Genomic DNA, 17477 nt, shown 5'->3' on the forward strand with positions numbered 1-17477 from the left:
TCATTTTAAAATGGAGTGTACTCAATTATGCTGAGCACTGTATCTAAAAATACTTCAGACATCCAGAGTCAATGGTCAAGCAAAAAGAAAAAACACTCTGCGTCGCTCTCAGACACATAACTGGGCATTGATCCTGACTGCAGTCACACAGAATCAAGCTGGCAGGGCGTGACCCGCCACAGCTGCTGGGAAAAATCCGGAAAAACAAAACGGTCAAAGAGGAACGAAACTTTCCATTGGCCCCAACGTACACCAAGAGCTAAGCTGAGCAAAAGAGCTGGATGAGAAAACAGCAAAGGACACAGATGAGATCTTCACCACATAAAAGGAAATATATATTTAAAAAAAGAAAAGAAAAAGGGAAAAAAAGACACACTCGTACCGAAGAGCTGCTCTGTCATCAATAGAGCCGTTTTCACAGGGCAGTTTGAGGAAACAGTTTTATCATATACAGAACCATTGAGATGAACAGACCGCGTCCTCTTTCTGCTGCACAGAATAGAAATCTGATTTAGTTTTCAACATTAATACTCTCCCACAACCCACTTCTGAAATGCCAGTATTCATTTTCAACCCAAAGCCCATAAATCTTACAACAAATAAAAATTTAGACCATTTACAAACACATTTTACTACATAATTGGTAAAAATAAACTGTTTACAAAGTTGCCAAAATGCAAGGGATGTGCATAGGTCTTTTTTTTTCCTCCTGGTCACCGGCTCCACCTGTTTGAATGTGTTCGTCCCGCCGAATGGAATGTTTTCTGCTGTGGGTGACAGTCTGGACACAGCTAACACTGAACGCTCGTGAATGTTCACATGCATGAGATCTCATTCAAATCTCGAAAACATTTATGCACGTCTTTAGAGAGACAGTATCCACGTGTAGAGGAGGGTGGATTGGGAAAAGTAGAAAGAAAAAAGTGTGTTTGAAATGAAAGCTGAATTGGTGGGGCGTGCTAAAGCTAAAGCAGCTGGGGTCTGCCGCATGGATAATGTGGGATTATGTATTATAGCTGAGTTAATGGACATGCTGGACAGATGAAAGCTACGAGGATTCTGTCGGAGTAATATTATGAACAGAAAAACGAGCAGAACCACAGGAAAAGAAGTCATGTAGGATACTGTCTCTTTAAATCCAACGTCAACAAAATGTCGCCTCCTAGCTATATAGACATGACAATATTTAGTAATTTATTTTATTGATCTTTTTTTTTTCATTAATACAACACTACGTCTAGGTAGTCTGTGAGGGGCCAAGACTGGGCTCACTGCAGGTACATCGATGTTGCTGAATGTCAGAGGTGGGCTTCTGTTTGCATCATGGGAAACTTTTCAAGTTTTGTTTTCTTGCAGAGACGCATTGTTAAGTGTGAGGTTATGAAGGGCGTAAGGTTACAGGTTGATGGGCTCGCTGTTTTAGTAGACCCAGGACACCGGAACCCACTGGGCGGTGCTGCAAACCATGTCTATGGCTTCCTCCAGGAGGCGAATGGTCTCGTCAATTTCATTATTGATGATGGTTTGGTCAAAGTAATGTGCATATGTCTTCTGGAGGATCTCAGACTCCTTCTGCAGCCTCTGTAGTGACTCATCCTACAGCGCAAAAGAAAAAGAGTGAGTATAAAAGAGCAAGAAACGGGCCTTTTGGGAGATCCGGGATAGAAAGTGGGTGAAATCTGACCCTGTGGCCATTTAAAGGGGTTATATGTATGAATGTATTAATAACTACAGTAGGATATCTTTGAAATCCTGCACACTGATTTTTATGTGAAGGACATTTTTGGAAGAAAAAGTAAAGGATGTGAGGCCCTCAACTGTTCTATGATGTGGAAGTGAATGTTTTTAATATAGTTACTTATTTTTGTTGCAGAATATAATTCTCGTTGCTCACCACCAGAGTCAAATAGACTGAGGCCAGTTTACATGAATAAGTTTTAGTTTTAAAACACATAAGTTTTGCTACAGTTACGCCTTCCACCCACACTACCCTGGAGTTTTTGAGCCTTGAAAACAGAGCGTTTTGAAACCGCTGAAGAGGCCGTTTTGGTTTTAAAACACTGCTGCCACATGTCAGTGTGGATTGGGTAAAATGAAGACATCTGAAAACGGAGGCATGGCTGCAGACATTCATCTGATTGGGGTTTTTTCCTCAATATTAAGTAGCCTACACAAAATTCAGTCTTGCATCCTTTACTTGTAAGTTGAGACTTCACAAGTTTGATATGGAAAACAATCGAGGACACGTCGGGTAAATCTTCAAAGGGAACAGTGTACTGTATAACTTATTCACATCACCCTGGCTACGTTGTTTCGCTTTCTTAACAATAAAATGAAAACATGATATAAGGAACTGCCTATTTTCATTTTGATATTAACAACTTAATAGACACCAGAAATTAAGGCATCGTGTTGCTACATATTTATATGACTGTCATCTTCACTGTATGCATATTTATAGCATAATGGAGCCTATAACATTACTGCCTCTTTTCATTGTCATTAAAATATATGAAACACACCCTGTCTCCTTATATTGGAATATCAGTTTCCAATAATGGCCATTATAAAAGTATAACGTACAATATGTTTATACAATATAGGAAATAAAGGCAAGCAATCAGTCAAATGTGCTGAATCAGTGTACGTGGTTACATAAATTGATATTAACTTGCGCTCAGCCAAAACATGTTACCTAAGAACAAATAATAGATTCAAAAGACCGCAGAGTCGTTAGATGAAGACAAGATGAATTAAATATCACGTTTAACAAATATAGTGAGTTGAGATCCAGTGGTAGATCCTTGATGAACTGTCCGATGTGCGCTGCTCTCACCCGAGGAGGTGTGCTCAAAGCACCCGCTGACTGCCTGGAGCTCAGATGTCTGCATAGTGCATGCCAGTGTGTGGTCACGTGATGTTTTTAGCAGTGTAGAGTGGACGGAGATCTTTTCAGAAACACTAGGTGGATTGTTTTCATTCTAAAATGCAGTTTAAAAACTAAAACGTAATGGTGTAAACTGCCTGATTCAGTGATGTTCTTATTACTGTACCTTTCTGGGCCTTAAAAGTGAAGTTGTGTTCTGAGGATGAACAAAAATCTGAGGTGTATGGAACATCGTGAGGATGAGTATTAATGAGAGAACTTTTGGGTGAACTATCCCTTTAAAACTGCAGTTGACTCAACGTCTATCGCTAATAACAAGGCTTTGAGAATTCCACATGTACGATTTTTACACACACCCCTTTTTGATCCCAAAAGTACATGCAGATCTATAAACAGGGTATCAGGAAGTAGGGAAAGATGGAACTAGTCTATACTGTATATACACTACTGTTCAAAAGTTTGGGGTTGATAAGATTTAATAATGTTTAAGCAATATCTCTTACGCTCATAAGGACTGGATTTATTTGATCAAAAATACATGAAAATATTGTGAATTGTTTTTGCAATTTAAAATGTAGAACCGTCTTCGATTTTTATTTTTAAGTTGAATTCATTTCTGTGATGGCAAAGCTGAATATTCTGTATCATTACTCCAGTTTGTAGTGCTCCACGATCCTTCAGTAATCATTCTAATAACATTCAAGAACAGCTGAGCGGTTTACATTTTAAGAAACATTATAAAACTATATATTTTTGTAACCGTCTTAACTGTCAATTGTGATAATGCAATGTATACTTGCTGAATAAATGTATTAATTTCTTTCATAAAACTAAACTTTTGAACAGTAGTACAGCTTTGACAGGAAGCGGATCAGGGTTTTCTTAAAAATAGCCAACTGTCCATTTGACCTTAACTACAAAGGTCATGAATGGAGGTATTTTGGGATCTAAGCTGACAGCCTCATACTCACAGGCAGCTTCCTGCACCATCTGGGAAGCTGAGCGTGATGTAGGGAAAGGTAGAAGAAATTAAAATACATGCTAAAACAAAGTGCATGCAAAACTATAGACAGATTTAGCTGAACGAAAGAAGGAAAAGAAGTCAGGTGGAGTTATTCTGCCAGTGAAGTGACGCATGCCGTGGCGTATTGAGAAGCCCACTTTTTTGGATCCTGATCTCACCTCATTCATGCCAGGAGTGATAGTTGGTGCAGCAATGAAAACCACATAGGGAGCAAATTCAGCTGTCCGTAAAACCTTCAGTGCCTGAGGACAATCAAACAACACAAGACTAAGGAATGCATTATATTCAAAGGCCAGCATAATGGCTGTTTTTGTGCTGTGCTGAAAACCCCATTGGTGTTGCCGATCACAAAATATAGGGCTTTGAAATAAACACCAAAAACCAAAGCATATTTCTGGAAATCCATCAATGGTACTGCATAGCTAAAATGATCAACAAGGTTACAGTTTAACCCTCTTCTCCCATTAAAAATCGATAAATGTTCACCTGTGGCTCTACGTCCAGTATGGCTATGAGTCCCTGCTCATGGATCTTGCGTATCGTCTCCAGCCGCGTGCCATACATTGCGTCCTCGTGGCTGCCGTACTCCAGGTAATCGTTGTTGGAGATGTCCTGCATCATTTGGTCATGTGATACAAAGAAATAGTTCTTGCCGTTCTCTTCATCTTTCTTTGGAGGTCTGGTTGTGTCTTTTGGAGCAGAAATAAGTTCATGTTCAGCTACTGATCATGAACCACGTACAATAATAAAGATTTTGAGAAAGTTGCTTACGTGGAATGGGATAAGCAAATCTGTCTGGGTGTTTGGTGATGAGTGTGTTCTTGATGTGTCTTCGGCCAACACCGTGAGCACCTGCCGGTCAACAACAAACCACGAACGTAAAAGACATGTACTGATAACTAGCAATGGTTAAGAACTGTGATCAATATACACACCTAGTAAAACTAATGTTTTCCTCTTGAACGCCGGCAACTTCACTACCTCCTCATATGTGACGAGATCTAGTTGATCAAACACTAGAAAAAAAAGATTGAATGTTATTTATTAGAGAGGAATAATTGATTTTAAATATGTGTTATGTGGTTATTAAAAGAAAAAATGAACAAAAAGGGAGTTTTTTGGGGTAACGCCATTAGTAGTGTTTGTGCTTTCTCTCAGACTATGAGGACTGTGTGCATGTGTTTTGGCTGCTTATGCAAAGTTACAGGCCTGATGGGTGATTTGATATGGTGTCTGACTGTCATTCAATCTCCACTGCAGCATGGAGGCTTCATTTATCGCTCTCTTCCAATGCAGCAACACAGAGAAAAAAACAACAACCAAGCCAAGCCTCACACACTCAGCCTATTCAAACCTGTCACCAATATCAACCATGGAGACATTTCTCATGCTCAGTTTCTCTATTTTGACTTCATTTATATTATAGTTTCATTCAAACTTATCAAAAATAAATGTGAAATCATTCAATGAATTCCTATGTGATTAAATTAAGCAATTTCAATACTTCTAATTTCTATTTTTAGAATTTTACATAACATTTACAGAGCTTTATTGTACAGAGCATTTGTTGAAATCTAAGATAAATCATATAAATTACACTCAATTTCTTAGATGAGTAGAAAGTTTAGCCATTTATTTGATTAAAATTCTAAATTTCTATCAAAAAATTTTTATTATCTAAAATAAACGTTAATACTGATGCATCTTATGTGCATGCACAATAAGATTTAAGAGTAACAAATGAGATTGAAGATGATCAACTTGATTTCAGAGTCATGACTACAACATGACCCAGACTAAATGATGAAACAAACCATTTTATTTTTGTCAATTACTTATATAATAGGACTGCACAATATATCATTTCAGCATCGCTATCACTATGTGACCATTCGCAATATTCACAAGCATACGCAATGTTGAGTCTGGATTGTAAATATCATTTAACAGCAAGTGTTTTTGAGGCCTGTGACTGTGTGAGGATTTTAAAAGCATTCAGGTCTAAGAAATTGTACTGTTTGTAACTGACAAATTAATAACGATTGAAAAGTTTATAAAACGAAGAGTTTGCAGTATTATTTTACATTTGATTATTCAATTACTGTACATCTGAATTCAGATCGACTCATCGGAAAACAATAAAACGCTGTTTATATAATTTGTACCTTATTTTTATTGAATTTATCTACACTTGTAGACTGTTTCTTATATTTTATGCATGTGTACTGCTCTACAGAATCATCCCAATCAATCTAAAAGGATACATTTTTTCCAAATAGTTATCCAACTCATCTAGTGTAATTGTATTCATATCGTAATGTTAGATTTTTCCAATATCGTGCAGCCCTATCCTACAAGTATCAAAAAAATGTGATGCCGCCATGTAAAAAGGCTTAAAATAACATTCTTTGCACCACATTGATCAACAAAATATATTACAATTGTGAACATCCACAAACATCTTTTTTACCGTAGTGTGTCAGTTGCATAATGAGTGAAACTGGCTGCAGTGTGCATGCGGGGGTGTGTGTTGGGGAGAAAGCATGCGTGTTTGCAGAGACGGTGAGTTGACTTGGCTGACAGAAACGTGAGCCATCTGTGTCATTTCCACGTGAAATGTGATTCCAGCACTCATCTCCCTCTCTGAATAGATGCCTTAAATGATTCATGCTCCTCTTTGCTTTGACCTCGTGTCTATATATGTAGGATGCTTAATGGATTTGCACACACACAGAAGCCTGAGGATTTGTGAATACAGACATAACTAAAAACACAAAACCATAAACACCACACCAACATTCAAACACGCTGAAAAAGATATTTGTTCTGTTGAGAAATAACAGGGAGGTTGCTAATAGACAAAGATGTTTTCGGGGTTCATGAAAAATCACCAGCACAGAATGACAAGGACAGACAGAGAAACAAAGAGAACTGAGCACAGAGGCTGTTTGCCACAGCATTACAGTTACTTACATGCACAGAGGCCATTGGTAGATAGACAGCATGTAAAATGGACAGGGGAGGGGGGTCATTGAGTTATGACTCAGTTAACAGAACATCAGTAAACAAATACAACATCAAGCACGCTCAAAGCTGTGATGCTGGAAGCACAGAGACATGATGGCCATCCGTGAGCTACGGCCGCTCTGGATGGGACGCGTTCAGAGCGTACAAGACAATGTTGCAGCTTTGAACAATGAAACATGCCTCTAACATACACAGCGATGCACTTGCATATCAAGTCTGGAACCTGAAAGCTGCAATAAAAGTATGGCATTAAGAGATTTCGCGTTAATCTGATAATTGCGAGCATGGCCATGTTCTATAGCATTTATTCTATAAATTACGACACATGCGGACATATTACATAATCAAGTAATAATGCATCATCTTAGATAATCCAGTGAATTAAAATCTTAATAAATGAAAGGCAACTTATGTGATTCAATTATTTTCTATTTTTATCTGAGCTTGAGAGAGAGACAAAGGTTTTGTATAGGTTATATAAATGTTTAAAAAAAATCCACCCTCAAATTTCATTTCCATATTCCTGTGCATATATATGGTCAGTAAGATTTTAACGTTTTTATACGCACAACAAAGCTGCATATAATTTGGATCAGAATGCAGTAAAACAGTCTGTATTATTATAAAAGCAATTAAAAATAAGTTTTGCTTTAATTCGACACAGATTTTGTATCTCTGCAATGAAGTATATGCACATCTAGTGTTTTTCCGCCAACGATAAACTTCAGATGAAAGGTTTATGTGATATTTTTAATTTCATAAGGTTCCTTTTACAGCATCGATGTTGTGTTGTAATTAAAATCCAATCAGTTAAATAGACTTAAGCAATCATTTAGTTGTTGGAGCGTAAAGCAGGTCGCACCCCAGAAGCGCTGGTCGGCACCGCGACACAGCGCGCATGACAGTGAAAAGTATCACACACCAGACGCGGGTATTCGTATGGTATTTAACATGAAACTAATCAGATGGCGCTCTGTGGCGGGGCAGAGAAATGAACAGTGTCCTGACTTGCGGCGCCGGTGTGTGTACCCTGATAGAAACCTATGTTTAGAATTCTGAAATGTATGGCGCTGCGTGGTGTGCGACCTGCTTATGACGTGATGAAAGACCATGTAAACTCCAGCATCTTCAGTAGAAGCAGGCGAGTGCAGAAACTTCATTGAAAATCTTAGAGTAAAAAAATTGTTCATATTTCAAAGACATGGCACAGAAAATGCAATTTAATGCAGTGCTTTTTGTCGATATGGCAATTTTGTAATGGCGCGACAGTAGCACTTGGGCTGACTGACTGAACATAAAAAAACTGTGTGCATTTACCACATTGAGCTAGTTTCTCTCTACCCTTTTCAGAAGGCAGGGCTCTGACATTACTCTGACAATAACAAACAAAGCATCTGCACGTTTTAAAGCCTTAATATTAAGTATAAATTCCAGAATCCTGATATATACGGTTTTCTGCATGCACAGAAAAAAAAAAACGCAATGCTGAATATTTATTTGAATGTATTTGAATTATTGAACATAAACTGGGAAAGAAATCTCAGGTGTATCATTATATTAAATCTGTGTAACCGTGTCTACAAACAACCAAGCCTTAGTCCCCTCAGGCAGGATTTTTTTTTATGTACTATATTTGGACAAGTACATTCCCAGGGGAAAGCTCAGGACTAAAATCAAGGTGTTTGAGGGAGTTCAGAAACTGTTTACTGATAATATAGAGAATTAATTTGTGCTTGACTACTTTGCAGATCTTTTTTATTTAATATTACCTGAAAGTAAGCTAAACACAAACCTTTTAATAAATCCTGCTGACCCCAAACCTTTGAATGGTACCATAAGTTCAAGGTATGTGTTTATTCTTATTATGTTTTAATAAGAATTGAATACTATGATTTCATATTATTCATGCATATATTATGATAAAAGTAACATGAACAAACCTGTCTGAGATCAAATGAAAACAATTTAGGTTTTTAAACTCACAATATATGGTGGATTCAGAGCAAGTGTGTCAATGCTGAAACAACTAGAACTGTGTAAAGGGCGGGGCTAAAAGGACATCTAAATTGTACACACATTGAGCTAATCCACCAGTGACCCCTTTCTGCTTTCACAAAAAAACTGAGAAACACTTCTGCCCTGCCACGTCTCTAAATAGAAATGTCCTTATAAACCTGTTGCTGCAATATTTCTTTTGTCTTGCGTCCAAGCAAAGATGAAATTCTCCTTGTAAAGGACAACTGCTTCCTATTAGAAAACCTCCAACCATATGTTTCCAATTTCCTTCCATAACCTGTTCAGGACCTGTACTTTATAACTGGAAAAGCTCAAAGCCCAAATTTAACAAAGCCCCATGCCTCTGACATACCACACATAATCGGAACAGTTTTACATTATTAAACAATCCTAGAGGAATTCATGACAAGACCTGGGGTAAAAAGGCTGTAATACCCCAAAGAGTCCCATTTCCTGCCTCTCTGGCTGAGTGAGCTCAAATCAGACTCTATAAAGTGGGGCACTGGGCTCAGGAGGGATTATGTCTGATCTGTGCTCCCCGCCGCCGCCACGCTCAACACAGACTGTTTGATCACCTAAGTGATTGGGTGCTCAGAGAACACTGTGATTCCAGCAGCCCACATCTGATCACATCTACCATCAGCTCTTCTGAGGCAAGAAACACTTCATACAAATGCAAAAGGGGAAATGCAGATTCAAATGCTTGGCTAACACATTTAAGATGCACTGCTGGCTGCTTTGCTAACTTTAATTGTGACTTTGTTCAAACCAACTACCATAACAGAATCTTAACAGAACAATTGACTTAACCAAGCAACAGGTTGAGCCAGGGGTTTTAAAACTAGGGACATGGGAATACCAGGGGGCACTAGACAGCTTGCTGGTCTGTCTGCAGAGATTTTGAGGAAGTAAGTAAAAAACAGGGTTTCTGCAGGTTTCAGCAAGTTCAATTTAAAACTTTAAGACATTTTTAGGACCATAATGAATTGAATTTTAGACCTATACAGGGCTAAATGCTAAGGTGTTTTTTTGAATGGCCTAGCTGGAAAATATTTTTATTTGCCTTATCAAACTTTTTTATTTAATTTAATAATACACTAATAATAAATAATAATCTAATTATTATTTATAATTAATAATAAATAATTATTAATAACAATAATAAGTGTTAATTCTGAGCAAAATATTTTAATAGTGCCAAAACAAGCAAGCTTTAGTTGTATATATATACACACTTTGTTTCAACATAACCATTCTTATAATAAAAAAATGTTTATAAGATTTTAAAAACTATAATAAACTAAATGTATGCACAACAATCTGTCCAGGTCAACTTCCGCAGCAGTAAATACATGGGGAACTTTTTAAAAAGTGTTATCGTAAAGAAAATAATTAAACCGTTATGGTAAATAGATTTAAAAAATTTCATTCCTAAATAAAAAGTTTAAAGTTTTATTGAGATGGATTGTTGGTGATTGGATGGGTGTTGGCCAGATTGGGTAGCAATACATGAACAAAGGAAAATTAAGACCTGTTTAAAAAAGATTTAAGACCTACTATTTAAGAGCCCAGACCTAAATCCTATTGAACATCTCTGCAGAGATCTGAAAATGGCTGTACACCATTGCTTCCCATCCAACCAGAGAGCTTGAGAGGTACTGCAAAGAGGAATGGGCCAAAATTCCCAAAGACAGATGTGCCAAGCTTGTGACATCATATTCAAAAGGACTTGAGGCTGTAATTGCTGCCAAAGGTGCATCAACAAAGTATTGAGCAAAGGCTGTGAATACTTATGTACATGTGATTTTTCAGGTTTTTATTTTTAATAAATTTGCAACAATTTCAAAAAATCTTTTTCACATTTTCATTATGAGGTATTATGTGTAGAATTTTGCGGAAATAAATTAATCCATTTTGGAATAAGGCTGTAACATAAAAAAATGTGAAAAACGTGAAGCGCTATGAAAACTTTCTGGATAACCTACTCTACACTCTACTAAGACCAAACAATAACCAATTATGCACATACAATAGTTTTGTGGCGAGGAAAAAAACTTAATTTATTCTAACAATCATGAACGAAAGTGAACACAATAACAACAACAACAACAAAAAAACCACTGTAAAACTAAAGCTCCTAATTTACTTCAAACTAAATTTAAAAAATGTTTTGATGAAATTTTTTATTAAATCAGGCCAAGATAAAGCTCATGTCAGGAATTTTCAAACAGCTTGCCAAAGCAAATTTACTCCGGTTGGAAAACCTTTGTGAGAGTAAAAGCTGAAAATTACTTTAAATCTACTTTCATTAAAGCAAATATTGCATTAAGTGCTGTATAAACAAATGGGATGAGAACTGCAGAGCTTGTGCAAACATATTTGCATCTCTATGTTCAGATGCTTTCTTAACTGCTCTCACTTTCTCTGTGTTCATTTTGTTTTTGAGAGGTAAGTGTGCATCAAAATGCAGCTCTCAGCAGTGAGGACGGCATTAGGTTGTTCATCAATTAACAAATCCACCATTTTGGTGAAGCTCACCTTCAGGAAGAATGATGGCATCTTTTGACATCTTGTGTGTTCAATCATGGTAGCCTTACCATGTATCTAAATGACTTGCTTATATAAGACGTTAAAGAAGTGGGGTTCGCTGTGCCTCTAACGAGATCAAATACTTGCCACCTTTCATAATGTCAGGGTCATTTTATCTAGAGGTTGTAAAATTTGCATGCAGTCACAGTACATCTGAGAGCACACATTCAGGTGCAACTTCAGCAGAGGTGTATGTGTTATGCCTGAAGCCAAGATCAAGACATGAACTTCTGAACTTCGTATACAGTGACATATGATCCACTCCATGCAGAAACACACTCTCTCTCTCTCTTTCCACCCTGGAACTTCACCAACGACCATTAACTCAAATGTGAGTCCCACTTTTGGTCTTTGCGTTCCCCTTAAGAACAAAAGCAAACACACTTGTTGCATAGTGTGGTGTATATGCAGGTGTGCTCATCGGTGATAACAACTCAGGTTTCCACTGTGGCTGCCTTTAATGAGTCCCTTTGGTGCTCAAAGCAAAATAAAAGGATCTTTGGTGCGCTCTTTAGGGACTGTGCGGTCAGGGACAGCAGGCGCAATCAGACACACAGCAACTTGGCTATGCACTGGCACAAGTCAGCCTGCTATTTGTAGAAATGCTGCAGTCAGGAGCTCGGGTTATTTGAGCCAGACAGCACAGGGCAATGTTACCTGCCCATACCTACACCACAAGACACACAGAGGCACTCCCTACAGCTTCTGACTGACAGAGGGAATCATTCAATGGCTAACAACCATCACATGAGTGTAAACCTTGCTTAAAACAGGGTTAAGTATAAACAAGATACTAATTCTAGCTATAGCTATATCTTGGTGTTCGGCATAAATGGCTATTGTGCTTATGATCAATTACTTTAAGTATTGGACAAAAGAAATAATCAACAGAAATGTTAATTAAATGAATGATTTTTTTGTTCTATGTACATTCTCTTTGTCTATGTACGTTCATCAATAAGGGACAACAGATAACCCATCACAATAATTATGTTGCAAATAATTAAAACTGGAAAGGTGTATAATTGAAATATATATATATATATATATAGAACCTGATTAGCTGATAGCAGTGCAATATTCTGCAATAACAGCACTCGTACAGCCTCTTCACTCTTGTGTATAACTCTACCCATATAGAGTGACAGCAGATCAATAAACTCACTAAAGTTTGACAAATATTGCCGTCGTTAGACAAGATAATATACTTTTTTAATGTATGCTTTTTTTAGGCGAGAATGTAGTTGTTTAGATTGCAACTATGCAGTTTATTTATAAGGATATTGCTTATTTGAAATATTTATAATTTCTGAGATTCAGCGCGTCTGCAGCCATTAGCCTGTCATTGCAAAGAGGGTTGACATTCTGCCACATGATGGTGACAGAAACGTCCTTAGGGGACGTTCAGCTTTATAATCTTAAAATGTGAGTAAAATCACCTATTTTGTCATCACTTTGGATGGTGCAGAAGTGAAGAAATGGTGGAAGAAAGTAGTTCCTCATACAAAAGGATTTTTGAGACTGTTTGAGACTTTTATATACACGATTATGCCATCGAACTGCTGTATAAACGCAATATCACACGAGTAGCAGTGCAATATAGCTATATATTGTCACTGGTGGAACACTAAGGCACTCGGCCTACGGCCAATATACAGCCACATTGCACTGATACTTGTGTGATATTGCTCAAATATATATATATATATATATATATTGTGTTTTATACTGACTTTTGCAAAACTGGTTTAAATATTAAGATCTTAAAAACAAATGTTTACCATTCATCATTAATTGTGTATAGTTCATCTCCCCTGGAGCAAGCCTGTTCATGTGACATCATACATCTCAACAGTGACTCTACTTTCAAGTACTAAGCAGGACTTTCAAACATATTTCCTGCTCTAGAGGTTAGTGGTTACACTTAATCATCCTAAAGGCTTATTCAACCTTAAAGACTGTTCACACGAAGGTGATAACTATAACAATAACCATAAAGTTTTAATAATTGATCAAATTATATGATAAAAGTTCCTCAGTACATCTTTAATGACACATAATTTGATAATCACTTTAAAACAATACCAGCTGAAGAATTATAAAAACACTGAAAATCAGTCAGAAATCATTCGTTTGAATGATTTAGATCATTAAAAGCATCATATGACAAAACTGTTCTGCGCATGTATATGAACACTTTTTTCTGTGCTAGTCTGAGTTATTGTTATAGTTATCATTCTCTGTGTGATTGGGCCTTTACTCTTGTTTATGGGTCACATTAAAGATTATTAATAAGAAAGAGCTGATTGACCAGCATGTAGTTTTTTTTGTTTGTTTAAAGAGAGAAGAAGAGGAAAATGCTATGTAAACTCTACCTGCGTTGTGCTTTGCTAGGTATTTGTCTTTGTACTGCTTTTTTTTCTTGCCAAACCAAGTACAGCTCGCCTGCTGTTCTTGCTTTGTTTTCTCCATGGCTATACAGGCCACCCGCCTAGAACAAAACAAACAAAAGAAACATGTGGTGAGTGCGCAGCATAACTGTCAGCCTTGATAGCAGAGCATCAAGTGCTTTAAAATCATACTGAGAGCGACTTGCATTCAACTGCATCTTCTGTCCCTCCTCCAACAGGAGCAGCCAATCACAATCTTCTGGCTTCCATAGTACAAATGAAAGAAATGATTCAAGTGGTCATTCTGCTCTAGGACAGAATCAAACTCACCACTCCTGGAGTTCTGGTGAGGGAATAAGCCCCGCCGTGCCGTTCTTGGTGTTCTCCAGCTTGCCCTGCCACCAGTTATGGTCATCTTTGTTGATAATCTGGATTATGTCACCCACTCTGAAGCGAATCCCAGCCTCTTTACAGGGGATGAGGTCATCTTTAACCGGGTCATACTCGAACTGCGCTCGTACGTAGATCTGAGAAGAGACACCATCAACAGAGGTCAGAAAAGCACTATAAAAGCACATACATAGCAAAGGAAAGGACTGGTGGATACAGGAGTTCAGGGTACAAGAAGAGTTCAAGGTACCACTGGAGGTCAGGGTACAAGTGGAGATCAGGTTATAGCTGCATTGAGAGGCATGCTAGAACGGTATGAATCCTGGACGCAGTAGCAAATAGATGATGCATGTAGGTGTGTATGAGTATGAGTTATGTGACGAAGACCTCGCTGGCCTGTGGTCTGAGGGTACAGTGGTGTGTGATTCCCGAGTTAAATATACATTAGATTGACCCAAAAGGGCATTTAAGTACAAAGTATTGCATCAAGCTTAACGTTATATTTTCCAAGAACGATGATGTAATTGTATTGAGTCCCTTGCTACATTTGGACTTAATGGTTACACAACAGTTTTTGTTTTTCAGAGCAGTGGATTGGGCTCATTCTTTAAAATCTTACCTTGATGGAAAATTTATCCTTGATTGGAGGTCTGGAGATCTAGGGCATGAGAGTATTACAAACATCATGCAACATCACACCACTGTGGCGGCATTAGTACGGCACTGTGACCAGGGGTTGGTGAGATGGAGAATGCAACTACGAAGCCTACGTTTGGAATAGTTATGGGTTGATAATAAGGAACAAAGCAAGGTGGAGATGTCAGTCACATCACGCTGGTATTATAAGTTGTAACCGAGTAGATCTTTTCCAGCACTCAGTGACGCACTTCAGACAACACAGACAGACTACTGCTGCTGGCATATGGCGCCCTCTGCTGACCGCCTGTCTCTTTTTCTATTTCTCAGTGATAAAGTGATAGTTCATCCAAAAATGAAAATGTACTCAGTATTTACTCACCCACAAGTGGTTTTAAACCTTTAAGAGTTTCTTTCTTCTGTTGAACACAGAAAAAATACTTTGAAGAGAGCTGAAACCTGTAATCAAAAACTTCCACAGTAGTGAAAAACCAATTATTTTGGAAGTCAATAGTTACGCGCTTTCAGCATTCTTCAAAATATCTTATTTTGTGTTTAACAGCAGAAAAAACTCGAAAGTTTAAAGCAAGTAAAAGGTTAGTCAGTTATATATATATAAAAAAAAATTACATTTGGGTGAATTGTCCCTATAAGGAGATTTAAATATGAAATATTTCATATCATCCACTGAATTGGCTCTATCACTGTCTCTCCACTCCACCTATAGCTGGTGTGTGGTGAGCTCACTGGCGCCGTTGTCCTGTGGCTGCTATGACATTATCCAAGTGGATGCTGCACACTGGTGGTGGTGGTGTGGAGAATCCGCCACTCATGATTGTGAAGCACTTTGGGTGTATGCCCATACACGATAAATGTGCTATATAGATACACATTATATTACATATATTTTCGATGATTTTTATTTTTGATGATTCCCAAGGCAATCTAGACGAGATGTGAAAGGATAAACACACCACTGGTTGGCAGATATCTTTATCTATTCATCTAATACTACCATTACAACTACCAACAATTACACAGAGTAAGGATCGGGGAATGGTGTTAGTGAATGAAATGTTTGAAGCTGGATGTTAAGCAGTGACTATCACTGACATTTTCAGTCACAAAAGCAGTATGGAAAAGCACTAGTCAACAGAGGGAAAGAGTGATGGATGCTTTATTCACCTGGCGTCCTTTTGGCTGAATGGTCAACGGCAAGTCCTGTAAAGCAAATTCCAGCAGTGAAAGACAGATTGACCATTTACAGAAAAAAAGACTCATAATAGAGGTTAACGATTAAAAGAAATATACATTTAACAAAACAGAAGACAAATCTGGGTAAGACCACTGCTAATTCCACAAGAGAGTTACTTGTTTTTGTATGTTTGTGCGTGTTAAAAGAGAAAGAGATCTTTTGATGGTAACTTTCAGAACAGCAACACACAAGAAAGCAAAGAGCAAGCAAGCAGCTTCAGCACCACACTCCAATCAAGCAAATGTTCATGAGGGGGAGACTGAACCTCCTCTGTGAAGAACAAACACCAAAAGGGCCCCACTGGGTTCATATCAGGGGTGGGCGATGATAATAATAATAATAATAATAATAAATATATATACATCCTTCTTTAAAATGACAGCTAATAATAATATTCATAAATTAATTTACTTAAATGTTATTGCAAATCATTTAAAATTAATGTCTAAAGTAAAATGTAAAGGCAAATGAACAAATGTTTAAAAAAAAGTTTTAAAAACTATAATAAACTAAATCTATGCATAACAATCAGTCCAGGTTGATGTTCTCAGCAGTAAATACATGGAGCACTTCCAAACCACATTCTATTGTAAGGAAAAGACCCATTTAAAAGATTTAAGACCTACAACACAATATTTCAGTAAATCTAAGACTTTTTAAGGCCTTTCAATTTTATGATTTAGGACATTTTAAGACTTTTTAGACCCCGCGGACACCCTGATATTGTATATTTATATTTAGTATTATAATTTTAATAATTGTTTTTGATAAACACATTTGTATGACTACAACAATAAAATTGCTAGGAATATTTGTGAAATATATGGGTGAAAAGAGGTTTTCAAGCATCGAAACAAATAACAATAAAAAAAGTGTTTGTGTCGTAAATTAATTTTATACATTTTTTTTTATTATTTTTTGTTATTATTTGAAAAAATAACCTAGACTCATATCTTAGACTTAATAATCATGATACGTAGGAAACCTTTTTCCACTTTACAAAACATTTTCCAAATACAGAGCCTATAGAAAATCATTGCACCCTCTTTGTATCATTGTATAACTTGTGCAGCCTTTAAAATGTTTTTGAAATGCCTTCTCTACCTGTGCCTTTTTACAACATTACCCTGAAGGTCTTTTGAAAGTAAGGTATAATGCGAGTAAATGTATAGATTTCCACAGGGTATGATGATTTTCTATAGGTACTGTAAGTAATAGAGACAGAATTAAAGAGAGCAACTAACAAGAGCAGCGTTTAGCTCT

At 37.2% G+C, this 17477-nt stretch overlaps 1 protein-coding gene across 9 annotated transcripts in view; it reads right to left on the reverse strand.

Moving 5' to 3' along the window:
- Positions 1-306: 306 nt before the first annotated feature.
- caska (calcium/calmodulin-dependent serine protein kinase a) overlaps positions 307-17477 on the reverse strand; it is a 265590-nt gene continuing 248419 nt past the window's right edge. For all 9 annotated transcript variants that reach the window (XM_056465554.1, XM_056465556.1, XM_056465555.1 and 6 more), the window contains 8 exons: positions 16145-16180; positions 14264-14460; positions 13919-14034; positions 4847-4927; positions 4683-4763; positions 4398-4600; positions 4070-4153; positions 307-1596 (listed from right to left, as the gene is read on the reverse strand). In XM_056465554.1, coding sequence (XP_056321529.1) covers positions 1420-1596; positions 4070-4153; positions 4398-4600; positions 4683-4763; positions 4847-4927; positions 13919-14034; positions 14264-14460; positions 16145-16180 — 975 coding nt within the window. In that variant the 3' untranslated portion in view covers positions 307-1419. The remainder of the gene's footprint in view (positions 1597-4069; positions 4154-4397; positions 4601-4682; positions 4764-4846; positions 4928-13918; positions 14035-14263; positions 14461-16144; positions 16181-17477) is intronic.

The sequence above is a fragment of the Danio aesculapii genome, chromosome 9 (genome assembly GCF_903798145.1).
Source record: "Danio aesculapii chromosome 9, fDanAes4.1, whole genome shotgun sequence".
Lineage (NCBI taxonomy): Eukaryota > Metazoa > Chordata > Actinopteri > Cypriniformes > Danionidae > Danio > Danio aesculapii.